This window comes from Chelmon rostratus, chromosome 6 (assembly GCF_017976325.1).
Source record: "Chelmon rostratus isolate fCheRos1 chromosome 6, fCheRos1.pri, whole genome shotgun sequence".
Taxonomy (NCBI): Eukaryota; Metazoa; Chordata; class Actinopteri; order Chaetodontiformes; family Chaetodontidae; genus Chelmon; species Chelmon rostratus.
The window spans coordinates 27,919,622-27,932,790 of NC_055663.1; the positions used below are offsets into that span (position 1 = coordinate 27,919,622).

The 13,169-nt window shown below is 44.7% G+C and overlaps 1 protein-coding gene across 3 annotated transcripts; it reads right to left on the reverse strand.

Annotated features, from left to right (window-relative positions):
- Positions 1 to 508: 508 nt before the first annotated feature.
- Positions 509 to 4,091, reverse strand: LOC121608334 (protein ANTAGONIST OF LIKE HETEROCHROMATIN PROTEIN 1-like). 3 transcript variants are annotated; one of them, XR_006006910.1, is made up of 4 exons: positions 3,326 to 4,091; positions 3,132 to 3,249; positions 1,654 to 2,362; positions 509 to 871 (listed from the first exon to the last, which is right to left on the reverse strand). XR_006006910.1 is itself a non-coding variant. In XM_041939585.1 (3 exons), the coding sequence occupies exons 1-3, from the start codon at positions 4,009 to 4,011 to the stop codon at positions 1,916 to 1,918; spliced, it is 1,251 nt and encodes a 416-aa protein (XP_041795519.1). In that variant the 5' UTR covers positions 4,012 to 4,091; the 3' UTR covers positions 509 to 1,915. The 3 variants fall into 3 exon arrangements, 1 of the variants encoding a protein (XP_041795519.1); XR_006006909.1 differs by having other exon boundaries at positions 1,334 to 2,362; XM_041939585.1 differs by having other exon boundaries at positions 509 to 2,362.
- Positions 4,092 to 13,169: the final 9,078 nt, after the last annotated feature.

The window sequence follows — 13,169 nt, forward strand, 5'->3', positions numbered from 1 at the left end:
TTTTGTTTCGCAGGCTTCTCGGTGGTTAATCAGGACTGTCGTCTGGAAACGCCTCAAAACGTCTTAAAGTGTCTTTGTTAGCCAGTCGATCATTACAATGTCCTGGATACAACTTCATTAACATGTTGAGGTTTTAATTCGGCTGTCGGCTCTTTAAATTAAATTGATTTACGTCGAAAAATCGCTGTAACTTGTCTTCTTCACGCTAAACTTAATTCCAACCGACGGGCACTGGCAGTTTACTTCAAAGTACATGGAAAAAAACAGTGTTGGAAGAAGTATCGTGATATTTTACTACAGTAACAGCACAAATAACGCACATAGAAAATTCTCCATTACAAATCCTGATTTTGACTAAGCTGCTATGAAGCAGTGCAGGAAATACTCAGACCCTTAAGCTAAAGCAGCAACACTAATATGTAAAAATACTCAAAGTGAAAGAGAGTAAAAGAACAACAGTAGAATCAAACTTTACTTAAAGTATCAAAAATTAATTTATTATGTCAGTGTTAAGTTAGAGAGCATTTGAATTTAATCTTTCATGTACAAAATGTGTTAATTGAGCATGTTAAAATTATCTTGTTCAAAGTGCAAAAGTTATTTTTCTGGGCCTGTGTAGTAAATACATATCATTAGTGGATTATTATTATTCATTATCTGGTTGAGAATGAGCTGAATCCTAGAACATCAAAGTGTTCGGCACTTCAAAGAATCTGTATGCCTGTGGTCACCTGCACAGGTGTTTTCACTTATTCCACCTGATTAGGCATTCTCAGGAGTGTGGGGCCATGCACAGTCTGGGGTTGATTGACAGCTCTCTCTCCTCATACTCCAGCCTGAGCAGGTCTAACAGCAACAATACCTGAAACACCTGTAGAGAATGACACGTCATTATTAACTAAAGGCTGTACGCCTTCAATATACAACAATGTGTCAAACTTTATAACTTATATATATATAACTTTTATATATACACACACACAGACACAAATATATACATACATATATATACACACACATATAAATATGTGTTTGTATCACGTTTATATACAATAAACAACATAAATTGTAGTATGTAGTATTGCATTATGCTTCTTTTAAGCAGACTACTGATGCTACTGTATGAAGTTGTTTGATGGTTCTGATCTGATGAGTTTATGGACACAGTGTTTCACATTTGAAATAACATCTTTGAGAAAAACCTTCAAATGTTGTGTTCCATAAAGTCTCCATTAAAGCTCTTTATTCCACCATTACTGTGAGACAAACAGCTCTCTTTTGGGTTCAACTCTGGTATCACAATCACCATGGTAACAGATGCTGCACAGCTAACCTGCTCCAGAGTCAACCTGAGACAACAGTCTGACTGCTGCACGATCAGATGAGTCACCTTTCCTACAGGATCCGGACAGGGACAAAAGCCCTGAGTCAGCAGATTAATGTTGCTGTTCCGCATTTTCATGTGTCAGCCTGGTTTTAAAATGGAGAAAAACCAAAGACATGATGACGATTGGAGCTGTAGCAGCAGAATCTGTTGATTCCTGCAGTGCGTTTACTCTCCTCCTCCATCACTGCAGCTCAGAATAGTGTGACGAGACTTTGTGATGAGAATTGAAAATAAAGACTAAACTGAAAAAAGCAACCAATGCTGACCCCTGTGAGCGTCTCCGTCTGATCACATGATCGTTTGAAGAGCTTCTGTCATTGGTCTGATGTTTGTAATTAACAACATGGCCGCTGTTAGGAAGGCTGAAGCAGCTTCGAGACACCAGTTCTTATCAGGATGTGAGACTTCGGGAAGGCGAACACACTCAGCTGAACTCGGTTGCTCCTCTTCATCATCATTTGTCTATTAATCAACAGCATCCAGTTCAGAGACCAGTGCTGAGTCCTGTCTCAGCTCAGGTCTGTGGGTTCAGTACTGCAGTATAGTCAACAGGTTGTAAGTAATAGTGTCTCTGATGACCTCAGCGGTGCAGTAGGAGTCTCCTTCATACGGTTCTGTATCAGGCTGCCTCAGGTAACCTGCACAAGGAGCCATATCAATGTTCCACTCAGGAAGGAAACTGTCTCCCTGATTTTCACAGATGTTGTGCAAAACGCAGCAGGCGGCCACGACTCTGGGCATCATCGAGGTGTCGATGTCGCTCTTTTTCAGCAGGCATCTCCAGCGTCCCTTCAGCCGCGTGAAAGCAGCGTCGACCACGGACCGGGCGGAGGTGAGGGTGTAGGTGAAGCGACGCTGCTCGGGAGAGAGCAGGTGCCCCTGGCTGTATCCTTTCATCAGCCACGGCTTCAGAGGGAACGACACATCACCGATGAGATGGACGGGCACTTCCACTCCCTCATACACGACCGATTTCTGAAAGAGACGCCTCATTTTTAATATGTGATGTTACATTATTTATTCATTCATTCATACTTCATTACATTCCTGCTCACTGACAGACTCCCCTGCTCTCTGACTTTAACTGGATCCATCATAAAAGTTAATGAAAGAAATAACAGACCATGAAAAGAAACATCTGCCTCATCAATGAAGGATCGAGTTATCTTCTTCACTCTTGGATGAAATTCCAGTGAAGCTGTGATTAGATCAGTCTGATCAGCTGCAGCATCCGATCAATAACTGATATATTATTAGAGGATCGGCCGGTAAGAAACATGACGGCTGCTCTCGAGTATGAAATAAAGGCTTGAGATGTACACAGTGACTTTTTAACACCTTTTAATAGCAGTTTATGATGCATTTCACCATCAAAGCAGCCAGCTGAGACTATGATGAAAAACCAGTAACCAGAAATTAACTCGATATGTCCAGTCGCCCCTCAACTGTAACCACGGTAACTGCATCAGTGACTTCATGCTCTGATTACTCTGAATTGTGAACCAGCTGGAACAGCTCCACTGTTCTGTCCCGCTAATAAAGGTCTACTGAAGGCCACAGGTTTGTGTTAAAGGTCTAAAACCTGTTAAGACCTGATGAGAGGTCTCAGGTTAACGGTTGTTCAAGTCCTGCAGTGGACAAGAGCTGTGACTGAACACATCTAGAGCAGACTTCTTAACACAGATACGTTCAGTCCGGGTCCTGAAGCTCCAGCAGGCGGACTTTAAAGATCCTGTACACTCACCTCTCTGGGAAACAGGTAACCATCCGGCCGGTCCTCTGCTTTCAGGTACAGGTCTGAGCTGGAGAGCACGGAGGCACTGCTGGTGCTTCCAGGCCAACCGGCGTACACATCAGTGAAGCTGCTGGTCAGAAAGCACAAGTTTAGCTGAGGCTGGTCACTCTGCACCAGCAGGCTCAGAGAACAGTCCGGCTCACCAGACGTTGTGGTCGACCACCGCCTGCAGGATGACCGAGTGCCAGCCTCTTCTGTTCAGGTAGTGCTCCGGGTTGTCTCTCGGAGGAGCGATGGGGATGTGAGTCCCGCCGATGGCCCCCGCACACTGCGGGTAGCAGCGGTCCTTGAAGGCTCTCACGGTGTCGTCCAGCCGCTGTCCGCTGGGGAGCGACACGAAGCGCCGGTACAGCCGGTCCACTATGGCGGAGGTGACCTGACGCACGATCATGCAAACGGTGGCGATTCCCACTCCGAACATGTTGGCGATGGATCGGTACTCTCCGGACCTGGCGAACCACCACAGAGTGATGGCGAGTCTGCGGCGCGGCTCGATGGGGAGCCGGTAGTTCGTCCTGCGGCGTTTGATCGCCGGTCCGATCTGTTCGACCAGGTAGTCGAACGTCGCTCGCGACACGCGAAACTGCGCTTTCCACTCCTCATCGTCGAACGACTCCGCCAAGGACCAGAAGTTCTGTCCGGGGCTTCGGTTCCGGACCCAGATAGGTCTGTTGGTGGATGTGATGAGACTCAGAATAGCGGCGATGGAGGACAGCAGGAACGCCCTCCTCCGCCGCAGGTACAGCCGCCGCCGCCGGTCCCGCTCCATCATCTCCCGTACCCTCCTCCGCCTCAGCAGGGCCGTCTGGAGCCGGTGCAGCTCGAACATCTGGTCCCGGAACCCCGGAGCGACATTCAGGCTTAAAACAGAGGACAGCAAAGCAGCCGTTAGCGAAGAGCTGTCCTCTGTGCTCGGCTCCATTTTGAACTGGCGGTAAACAAACGGCGCCTATTTATGACGTAAAGGCTAAACGACCACGTGACGTGTGTGTGTGTGTGTGTGTGTGTGTGTGTGTGTGTGTGCGTGCGTGCGTGCGTGCGTGTAATGTAGACTGAATGAATCCGTGGAGATTTTTACAGTTATGTTGTTTTTATTCTTCTGTGTGGTTTGGCTGCTGTGACACTGCAGATTAATAAATCCATCCATCATCATCCATCATCATCCATCCATCATCCATCCAACTATCCATCATCTATCTATCTATCTATCATCCATCATCCATCCATCATCCATCCATCCTTCATCCATCCATCCATCCATCCATCATCCATCCATCCATCCATCATCATCCATCATCCATCCATTCACGCATCCATCCATCCATCATCCATCCAACCATCCATCATCCATCCATCATCCATCCATCCATCCATCCATCCATCATCCACACTTCCTACCCATCCACATGAAGTCCATAGTAATAAAAAAGTGCAATTAAATCAGTAGCAAGAGAAAAAGGTGGGACAAAGACAACAGAGAATCAGATTTAGTAAATGAGCGTGTAAACAATAGAAGTTTGAGATCAAGCAAAATCACACTGTACAAAAAGAACAGTCAAAATAATTAGCTGACTGACAGAAAAATCACTTTCAAAATCAACAATTATTTGTATAACTTGAGATGATTTCCAGCTTCTCAAACATGTATATTTACAGTTTTTGTCCAAAAATGCCTCCAAATATCTGCTTCCTACTGAATAGTTTCTCATGAATTTGTATTTTTGTTTTCTTATGATATATAACTGGGTATTGGACTTTTGATCAGACGTAAAGAAAAAATATTGATATTAAATATTCCAGAATAACAATCAATGATTGAACAGATTAATTAGTTAGTTAATTAGTTGAGGGAAAGATTTTCTTTAGTATCGTAGCACAGAGGCTGGCTAAATACTTAGAAAGGAATGGTATGATAGATACGACAGTGCAAAAAGCAGGGATACCAGGATTTGCGGGATGCTTAGAGCATACTAGCATGATTTGGCATCAGATTCAGACAGCTAAGAGGGAGAAAAGAGACTTGAATGTTGTATTTTTAGATCTGGCTAATGCGTTTGGGTCAGTGCCACATAACCTTATTTGGAGTTCCTTTGACTACTTTAAAGTGCCGGAGATAGTTGTTAACTTGGTGAAAGCATATTTCCAAGACATCAGACTGTGTGCAAGTATCGCAGAGCTCACAACAGGCTGGCAAAGATTGGAGGTTGGTATTATGGCAGGATGTACAGTGTCCCCGCTAGCTTTCACAATGGCTATGGAGGTAATTATTAGGGCTTCCAAGTGGGTCGTAAGTGGAGAGAGACGGCAGAATGGAATGCGTCTTCCACCAATTAGGGCTTATATGGATGATATGACACTGCTAACTTCAACAGTGCCATGTACAAGGAGGTTGTTAGATAAAGTCAATCAGAATCTCAAGTGGGCTAGTATGAAGATTAAGCCTAGTAAGTCAAGGAGTATTTCAATATACAGAGGGAAAGTAAGTGATAGAAAGTTCGCTATAGATGGTGAGGAAATCCCAACAATTAGGGAGAAATCAGTTAAGAGTCTAGGACGGTGGTACAATGTGGACCTGAATGATGTTGAACAGGTTGTGCAATTTAGAAAGGATGTTGCAGAAGGGCTGGAGAGAATAGATAAATCAGGGCTCCCAGGAAAACTGAGGTTGTGGTGCTTGCAGTTTGGCTTGTATCCTAGGTTAATGTGGCCAATGTCAGTATATGAAGTCCCATTATCTGTAGCAGAGAGAATGGAAAGGCTAGTTAGCTCTTATATTAGAAAATGGTTGGGTGCTCCCAGGTGCTTAAGCAATGTAGCTTTGTATGGGAAAGGAATGCTTCAGCTGCCAGTATCCAGTCTAACAGAGGAGTTTAAATGCACTAAGGTTAGGACAGAACTTTTATTATCTGGGAGTAAGGACATGTTAGTTAGCAATGTGGTTCTGAATCCTTCTGGGGGGAGGAAATGGAACCCAAGGGCAGCAGTGCAGGAGGCAGAGGCAGCTCTTAGGCATGCAGAAATAGTAGGAAATGTTCAATTTGGCTGGGGAGGCTTGGGGCTTGGCCCAGGCAAACCAGTGTGGAATAAAGCAGGTCTAAAGGAGAAAAGAAAGCTTGTAGTGGAACAGGTGCGTAGGCAGGAGGAGTTGTTAAGGGGGGCAAAAGCAGTTGGTCAAGCCAAACAGGGACAATGGTTGAATTGGGAAGGTGTTGAGAAGAGGAAACTTAGTTGGAGGGACCTGTGGAATACGGAGGAAGGCCGTATTAAATTTCTGATAGGGGCGACATACGATGTGTTGCCAACCCCGCAGAACCTAAGTCTCTGGGTACAGGGCGATCAATCGTGCCCACTCTGCTCAGGTACAGCAAGTTTAAAGCACATTTTGTCAGGTTGTAGAATTAGCTTATCACAAGGCCGGTATACATGGCGGCATAATCAGGTGCTGAGAAGCTTAGCCGCAGGCATTGAGGAGAGAAGGAAGCAGGTGAATACTGGAAGTTCTAGAAAGGAGAGGTTAGATGTGCAGTTTGTTCGAGAGGGGGAGAAAAATAGAGCTGCTAAGTCAGGGAGAAAGCAGGTAGGTGGCTGCCTGGTAGGGGCTGATGATTGGCAAATGCAGGTCGACTTGGGAGGAAAGCTAGTTGTGCCCCAGGAAATAGTTTATAGTAATCTGAGGCCGGACATTGTCTTATGGTCCATGAGTAAAAAGACTGTGTATTTTATTGAGTTAACAGTCCCTTGGGAAAATTCAGTGGAGGCAGCTTATGAAAGGAAGAAGACTAAGTATGCAGATTTAAAGACAGAATCTGAGCAGAGGGGATGGAAGACCAGGGTCTGTCCAGTTGAAGTGGGGTGTAGAGGTTTTGTTGCAGGGTCAGCTGTTTCACTGTTGAGGGAGCTGGGAGTGCATGGGCAAAATCAGATGAGGCTGCTAGGTCTAGTCAGTGGATATGGATCAGGAGAAATAATAGTAGTTGGGGGGTGAAATAGGGACGGTGGGGGGGCAGAGGACATGCATGCCTAACCCGGCAAGAGAAGAGGTTAAAGTCTGAACAAGACACCTCTCCTCTGCTCTGCTTTCCCCACCCCATCTTCTCGCTCTGCCAATAGGAAGAGAACCAGGAAGTTTAGATAAGGTGGGGGTGTGGCCAGCTAGAGTCTCTCTTTGGGACCATGCGGCCTGTTCAGGTGAGTTTGCGTGGTAAGATACAGAGTTGGCTTGTTTTTTGATCTTTTTGGTTGTTTTCCTGTTTTGTTTGCTTCTTGAAGGAAATGTTAGGGTTTGTTTTCCTGCTCTGTTTGCTTTTTGAAGGAAATGGTAGGGTTTGCTGCTTCTTGAAGGAAATGTTAGAAGAGGCTGTTAAATCTAGTCTGTGGTTTAGGCCTCCACCTCCAGCACCCTCTAAATTTTCCACCCCCTACCCGAACAAGGGTCTGTATCCAATCCCTACTTCCATCTTTTGACTCTACCTCTTTATTTTCTATCCCCTACCCGAACCAGGGTTTGTATTCCCACCCCGCTTTTTCTTGGTGCAGTTGGTGAGAGGCAGGGGTAGATGATGGTAGTGTGGCAATCGGCAGTTACATGTGGCATCTAGGCCTGTGGTAGCATTGTAGCAGCTAACAATAGCTAAAGCGGTGAGAGTATGATAGTATCTTAGCAGTTAGTATTGGTAGCTAGCAATTAACATTAACAGTATAGGTGAATCTAGCTTTATTGTCTTCTTCTGTTCCTCTTAGCAGGTAGCGGTTAGCACGTAACATTAGCTAAATGGTAGCATCGGAACTGTATTGTCTTCTTCTGTTCTTCCTAGCGGTTAGCATTAGCATTAGCAATAGTTAAATGGTAGCATCGGTACTGGCCACTACCTGGAGTATCTCTGGGTCAGTTGAACGTGGCGGTGCTGTTTGGATTGTGTAGGAGCAGTGTGAACTGGCACTAGGGGGGGTGACTCTGGGACACCGGAGTTCACTGCCTAACCTCCTGGAGGTGTAGTGGGACTAAGTAGGCGAAACACTGTTGAAGGGAGGTTTCCACCTGATGACCCCCAGAGACGTGTTAGGAATCACTGCTCTTTGGCAGGTATAGAGGCAGATTAGAGCTCCAAGGTTCTTCACTGAGAATGAATCCTCTTTTTGAGCACAAGTATCTTGTGTTTAAATTAACTAAGTTGTTGATTCTTCAGCTGTTTGGTGTCAGTGATGCTTCAGTAGGAATCTCAGTGAAAATGACAGAAAACACAGGTACAGTCTCTTTCCTGGTTCCATGGAGTCTTGAGAGCTCCAGCTGGCTCAGAGTCCTGGCAGCAGGGACCGGGTTTAAGGATCCGGCTCCTCGACAACAAACGGAGGTGTTGACAGCGCTGATCCAGGCTGACCTGCGGGGCCGCAGGAGGCGTCGCTCCCAGCAGAGACGACAGCTGAAGCTTCAGAGGAATGATGCGGTCTGAGATCCAGCTCCTGAACCGCTCTGATGTCTGCCTCAGAGCCGCTGGAGCTCCCAGCATGCCTCCGCCTGACTCAGGTGGAGCATGAGGCCGGGCCAGCTGCTGTGGGGAGGCTCGGCCTGCAGGGGGCCCTCTTCCTCCAGGCTACTGCAGCTCAGACCCCCGAGACTCCAAACAAATGTTGTCCACAGACAAAGAGGAGGACGAACACTGCTGAAGGCCCGGATTCAACTCGTCTCTCATCATTAATTCATGTTAAAATATCAAAAGTTTATAAACATACAGATGCTTTTATCCAAAATGATCAAAGCAGATCAAACTTTAAATTCATGGTTTTCATAATCAGACGCTTTCTAAACATGAGTTATTTTCACACAGAGACCGAATGAAGAGACACTTAACTCAACCAATCACGTGTCTGAAGACAGGCAGCATGTCAACAGACTTCCCAGCATGCTTTGTCTGACAGCTTCAACACTCAAACTGATAAAAAAAACAATAAACACAACATGAACCACACCCACCAGAGGAGGCAGGCGAGGCAGGCGAGGCAGGCGAGGCGAGGCAGGCGAGGCAGGCGAGGCGAGGCGAGGCGAGGCAGGCGAGGCGAGGCGAGGCGAGGCAGGTGAGGCAGGCGAGGCGAGGGGACAGCCTAGAGGAGATTGATGTGATGCTTCATCTCCTGCTTCTCCTCCAGTCACAAACTGCCTTCAGCTCATAGCACGATGGCGTTACCTGTCCTCCCCCCTTGTCTCCACCCCTCAGCCCCACAGAGGACTCGTTGTCCTCCTGCAGGTGGAGGTTTAGGACCAGGTGTCCCTCGGTGACTCAGTGGATCTATAGAACGCGATCAGGCTGAATCAAGAATCAAACAGGGTTTTTTTCCAGGTGATTACAGGTGAGGACAGAAGCTGGGATGTGATGAGAGCAGGGCTGCACTCCAACACATTCATGCATCGTGAATATGTTGATGTTAAACACAGCAAATAGCTGATTTCTAATGAAGTAACAGTGTTTCTGTTGTAATAGAATCTGGTTTATGCTGAATGAATAAATAAATAAATGATCTTTAAAGTGTTTCCTGTTGTCAGTGACGTCTCACTGTGTGTCTTGGCGGATGAAAAGGTGAACTCTGTAGAGGAAGGTAAACTGTAACACCTGGTGAAGCTGTTCTTGTGTTTCCTGCAGAGGTCAGCACTGAGCCGACCGTGTGCGAGATCATGTTTGTTCACCTGAAGTGATGCGTTTGATTTCTTCCCCTTCATCTTGGCTCGACATCAGCAAAACCCAGTAAACCCTGTTAATCTGTAGCTCTTATTAGAGGAAGCTGTGCCAAGTCTTTCTTTATTTACTCACCACAGGAGTTTACCTGCTGAGGTCAGTGTCAACAGCAACACACCTGAGTGCTTAACAAAGTGTCATTTAAACAGCTTGAAATGTTCTCACAGTCAGACAACATGAGAAAGTCGTCTGTGAATTAAAAGCTTCCTTCAAAGTAAATTTGTGTTGTTTGATGAACAGAAAATACAGAATATGAACTAATTTAAAGTGTAAAAGTAAAAAGAACTTTGTGATGTTTGTTTCTCCATTAAAGGATAACTATTAGTTTTTTACAAGCTGGACCTTATTTGTAGCATTAAATACGACCATTTACTCACCCAGACAACTTTGGTGGCATTTGGAGTCGTTTTGAAGAAATTAGCCCCAGAGGAGCGGCGCGTATATCCGTATAATGCGAGTACTCGGGGCATCCATGCGCAGCCTCTATATAACGCATAATCTGCGGTGAAACTCGTTCATATTCCAATATTTTGTTCTGATATGCTGGTGCTATTCCCCTCTGAGCCCGCGGTGGCATGTTATCAACATCCGGCGTCTCTAGACAACTACTTCTGACGTGGATGATGTCATTACCGAACGCCGGGCTATGGCGAGCAGCCAGCCACAACACGGCTGACTCTGCGGCGGTCGGCTACGAATACGCAATAACGAACCATAGCGGTGCCAAACTACTGCTAAACTAGCCGACCGCCAGCTGCGCATGGATGCCCCGAGTACTCGCATTATACGGATATACGGATATAATGGTCGTATTTAATGCTAGAAATAAGGTCCAGGTTGTAAAAAACGAAAGTTATCCTTTAAGAGAGACATAAAGTTTCAATCAAACTTTATTTGAATTGCAACTTTCATACACAGGTTAGCGCAGTTCAAACAGCTGACAGTGTACATTAAATATCAGCTGATAATCAGATTTATATACTTTATGACAGATATGACTCCTCTCACATCTCTTCCTTACCATAGCGGTGAAAAGTGTGAAGAATCCGAACAGTTTTCTCTGGAGCAGGTTTGTCCATTCTGGGCCGCTGTAGAAACATGGCAGACTCCCTCTGTAGATGTTGTCAGGTAACAAAAACACAATGATGCTTATTTCCAGGTGATTAAACACTAATGAAAACATATATCTGTATATTATAATCACTTCTGCCAATAGATCTTCATAAATCCTGCGCACTGGATCCTTAAAGCTGCAGCCTCACTCGGTCTGGTATGACCGCTAGCTGTGGCTAACGTTAGCTAACTTTACATTACTGTGTAATGGAGATTAATTTAGTTTGTTTGTTTTGTTGACTTTATGACATTGTTTCGGCGTGTAAAGATATCGATGGTTTGAGCTGCTCTCAGATCAGCTCCAACAGTTTGTATTCAAACTCAGATGTTTTTATGTTCCTGGAAACGAGTGTGAGAGACTCAGAATCTGGTTTTAACATTAACAAAACGTTAGACAAACAGCTGCAAGAATACTTTAAAAATAATATGAATTATAAGATATTAAATGTGACAGGAAAGGATTTCATTCGCTCCTCATGCTGCTAGTTTTGGCTCTCAGGGATTTATGTGGGTGTTTACTTCTAATTACAATAGGTTAGCGGCGGCTAGGCTAACAGGATGCCACCTCGAACACATGGAGCAGCGTCCTGCGGTGTGATATTCAACAGTAAGGGTCACTGGAGGAATGACTGCAAGCAAATGGCACCATCTGTCACACAGCTTCAGCCAAACCTCCAGCGGCCTGCAGGAGGAGACTCAGCACCGCCTTTATTTACACCTTCAGCCTGACACGCTGCACCTCCAGCATTCATGTTGGGTTTACATTCACTTTACGCTTCCAGCCCTGTGTGTTCTGTACAACACGCTTGCGATTTCAGCGAATATTTGGGGTTTTGGACTGAAGAAATTTTTTCTGACATTTTATAGAAGAAACAATTAATGGAGAAAATAACCAAAACATTAAGTGATGATAAAAATAACTGTTTGTTGCAGCTCTGCTTTTCATGTGTTGTCGTCATGCAGAAGATAACTACATTTTCATTTTGTTGCATTTTATTACAATTGGATTCATAGTAAACTGACATTAATTACATGTTCCAACTGGTAGATAAAGACACATCGGCCTCGTGTAAACTGTCATCGTCACTATAGATCCTGTGGCAGTAGGGGGCGCTCCAAGCAAAACAAACTGAGGTGAACCAGCTCTGAATAAAACATGAGGTCTTATTGTATCTGCAAGAGCTCGTTCACATAACAAAGCTTCACAGAACAACAACTCGATTTAATTTAGACATTTAGCCCTGATTCAGATCAGCCACCTCTCCCATTATATTCATCCATCACTTTAGCTTTTTAGCTAATATAACAAAACAAAAACAACGGCAACAACAACAGCAATAATAACAACAACACTAATAATAATAATAATAATAATAATAATAAAAGAATATAACAATAAGACTTTTTGTTTTAGTCATTTAGACTTAATTTCCCCTTTATTTTATTATTATTTAACAGATAAATATAGATGAAACACCATAAATGTCCACCGTCAGTCTGTGTGTGGAGGCGATGACCAGGTGACTCAGTGGCAGATTAAAGTCATATGTGGTGATGAACTGCAGAGTAAACTGAATCAGTGAAATATAAAACGTGAGTAATGTTTGTTTTGCGGACATGCTGACAGGTGTGAATCATCACATGACTGATGTGTGTGTGTGTGTTTACTGGGACACCTGTTTACAGCGGAGCCATGGTGAATGATTTCAGTAACACCTGAGACGAGTCAGACCGTTTGCTTGAAACACTGATGCTTGAAACACTCTGAGCTCATGTTGATCTGCACTCTGCACGCTTAATCAACGCTAATTCGCCAAAAACAAACAGGAGCGACTGGCGGCTTCTGAATCACGTCAGTGTTTTTATTAGAGCTCGTTCTCATCACGTGATCCTGAAACACTGACACAAACTCGCTCATCTCGTCCACCATCTTTGTTTGGATCGGGAAGCAAAGCCACAACTTGTCAAAAATCTTGTTGATCCTTATTTTCATGTAGCTGGAAATGAAATGTGAAAGAATCCTCACACTGAACATCAACACACGCTGGTATAACTGTTGATAAAGTTAGAATAAGGCGCTCTTTGCTCGGAGGAAACAAAGTCACAGCTTGAGACGCATGTTAGAAATGTTGGTGATGCTGCAACA

Excerpts from the sequence above, each read along its gene's own strand:
- LOC121608334 (XM_041939585.1), bottom strand. The coding sequence starts at position 4,011 with ATGTTCGAGCTGCACCGGCTCCAGACGGCCCTGCTGAGGCGGAGGAGG. Across the intron at positions 3,250-3,325 it reads GTGGTCGACCACAACGTCTG|CTTCACTGATGTGTACGCCG; the intron begins GTGAGCCGGACT and ends TCTGACCAGCAG. Across the intron at positions 2,363-3,131 it reads GTTACCTGTTTCCCAGAGAG|AAATCGGTCGTGTATGAGGG; the intron begins GTGAGTGTACAG and ends CGTCTCTTTCAG.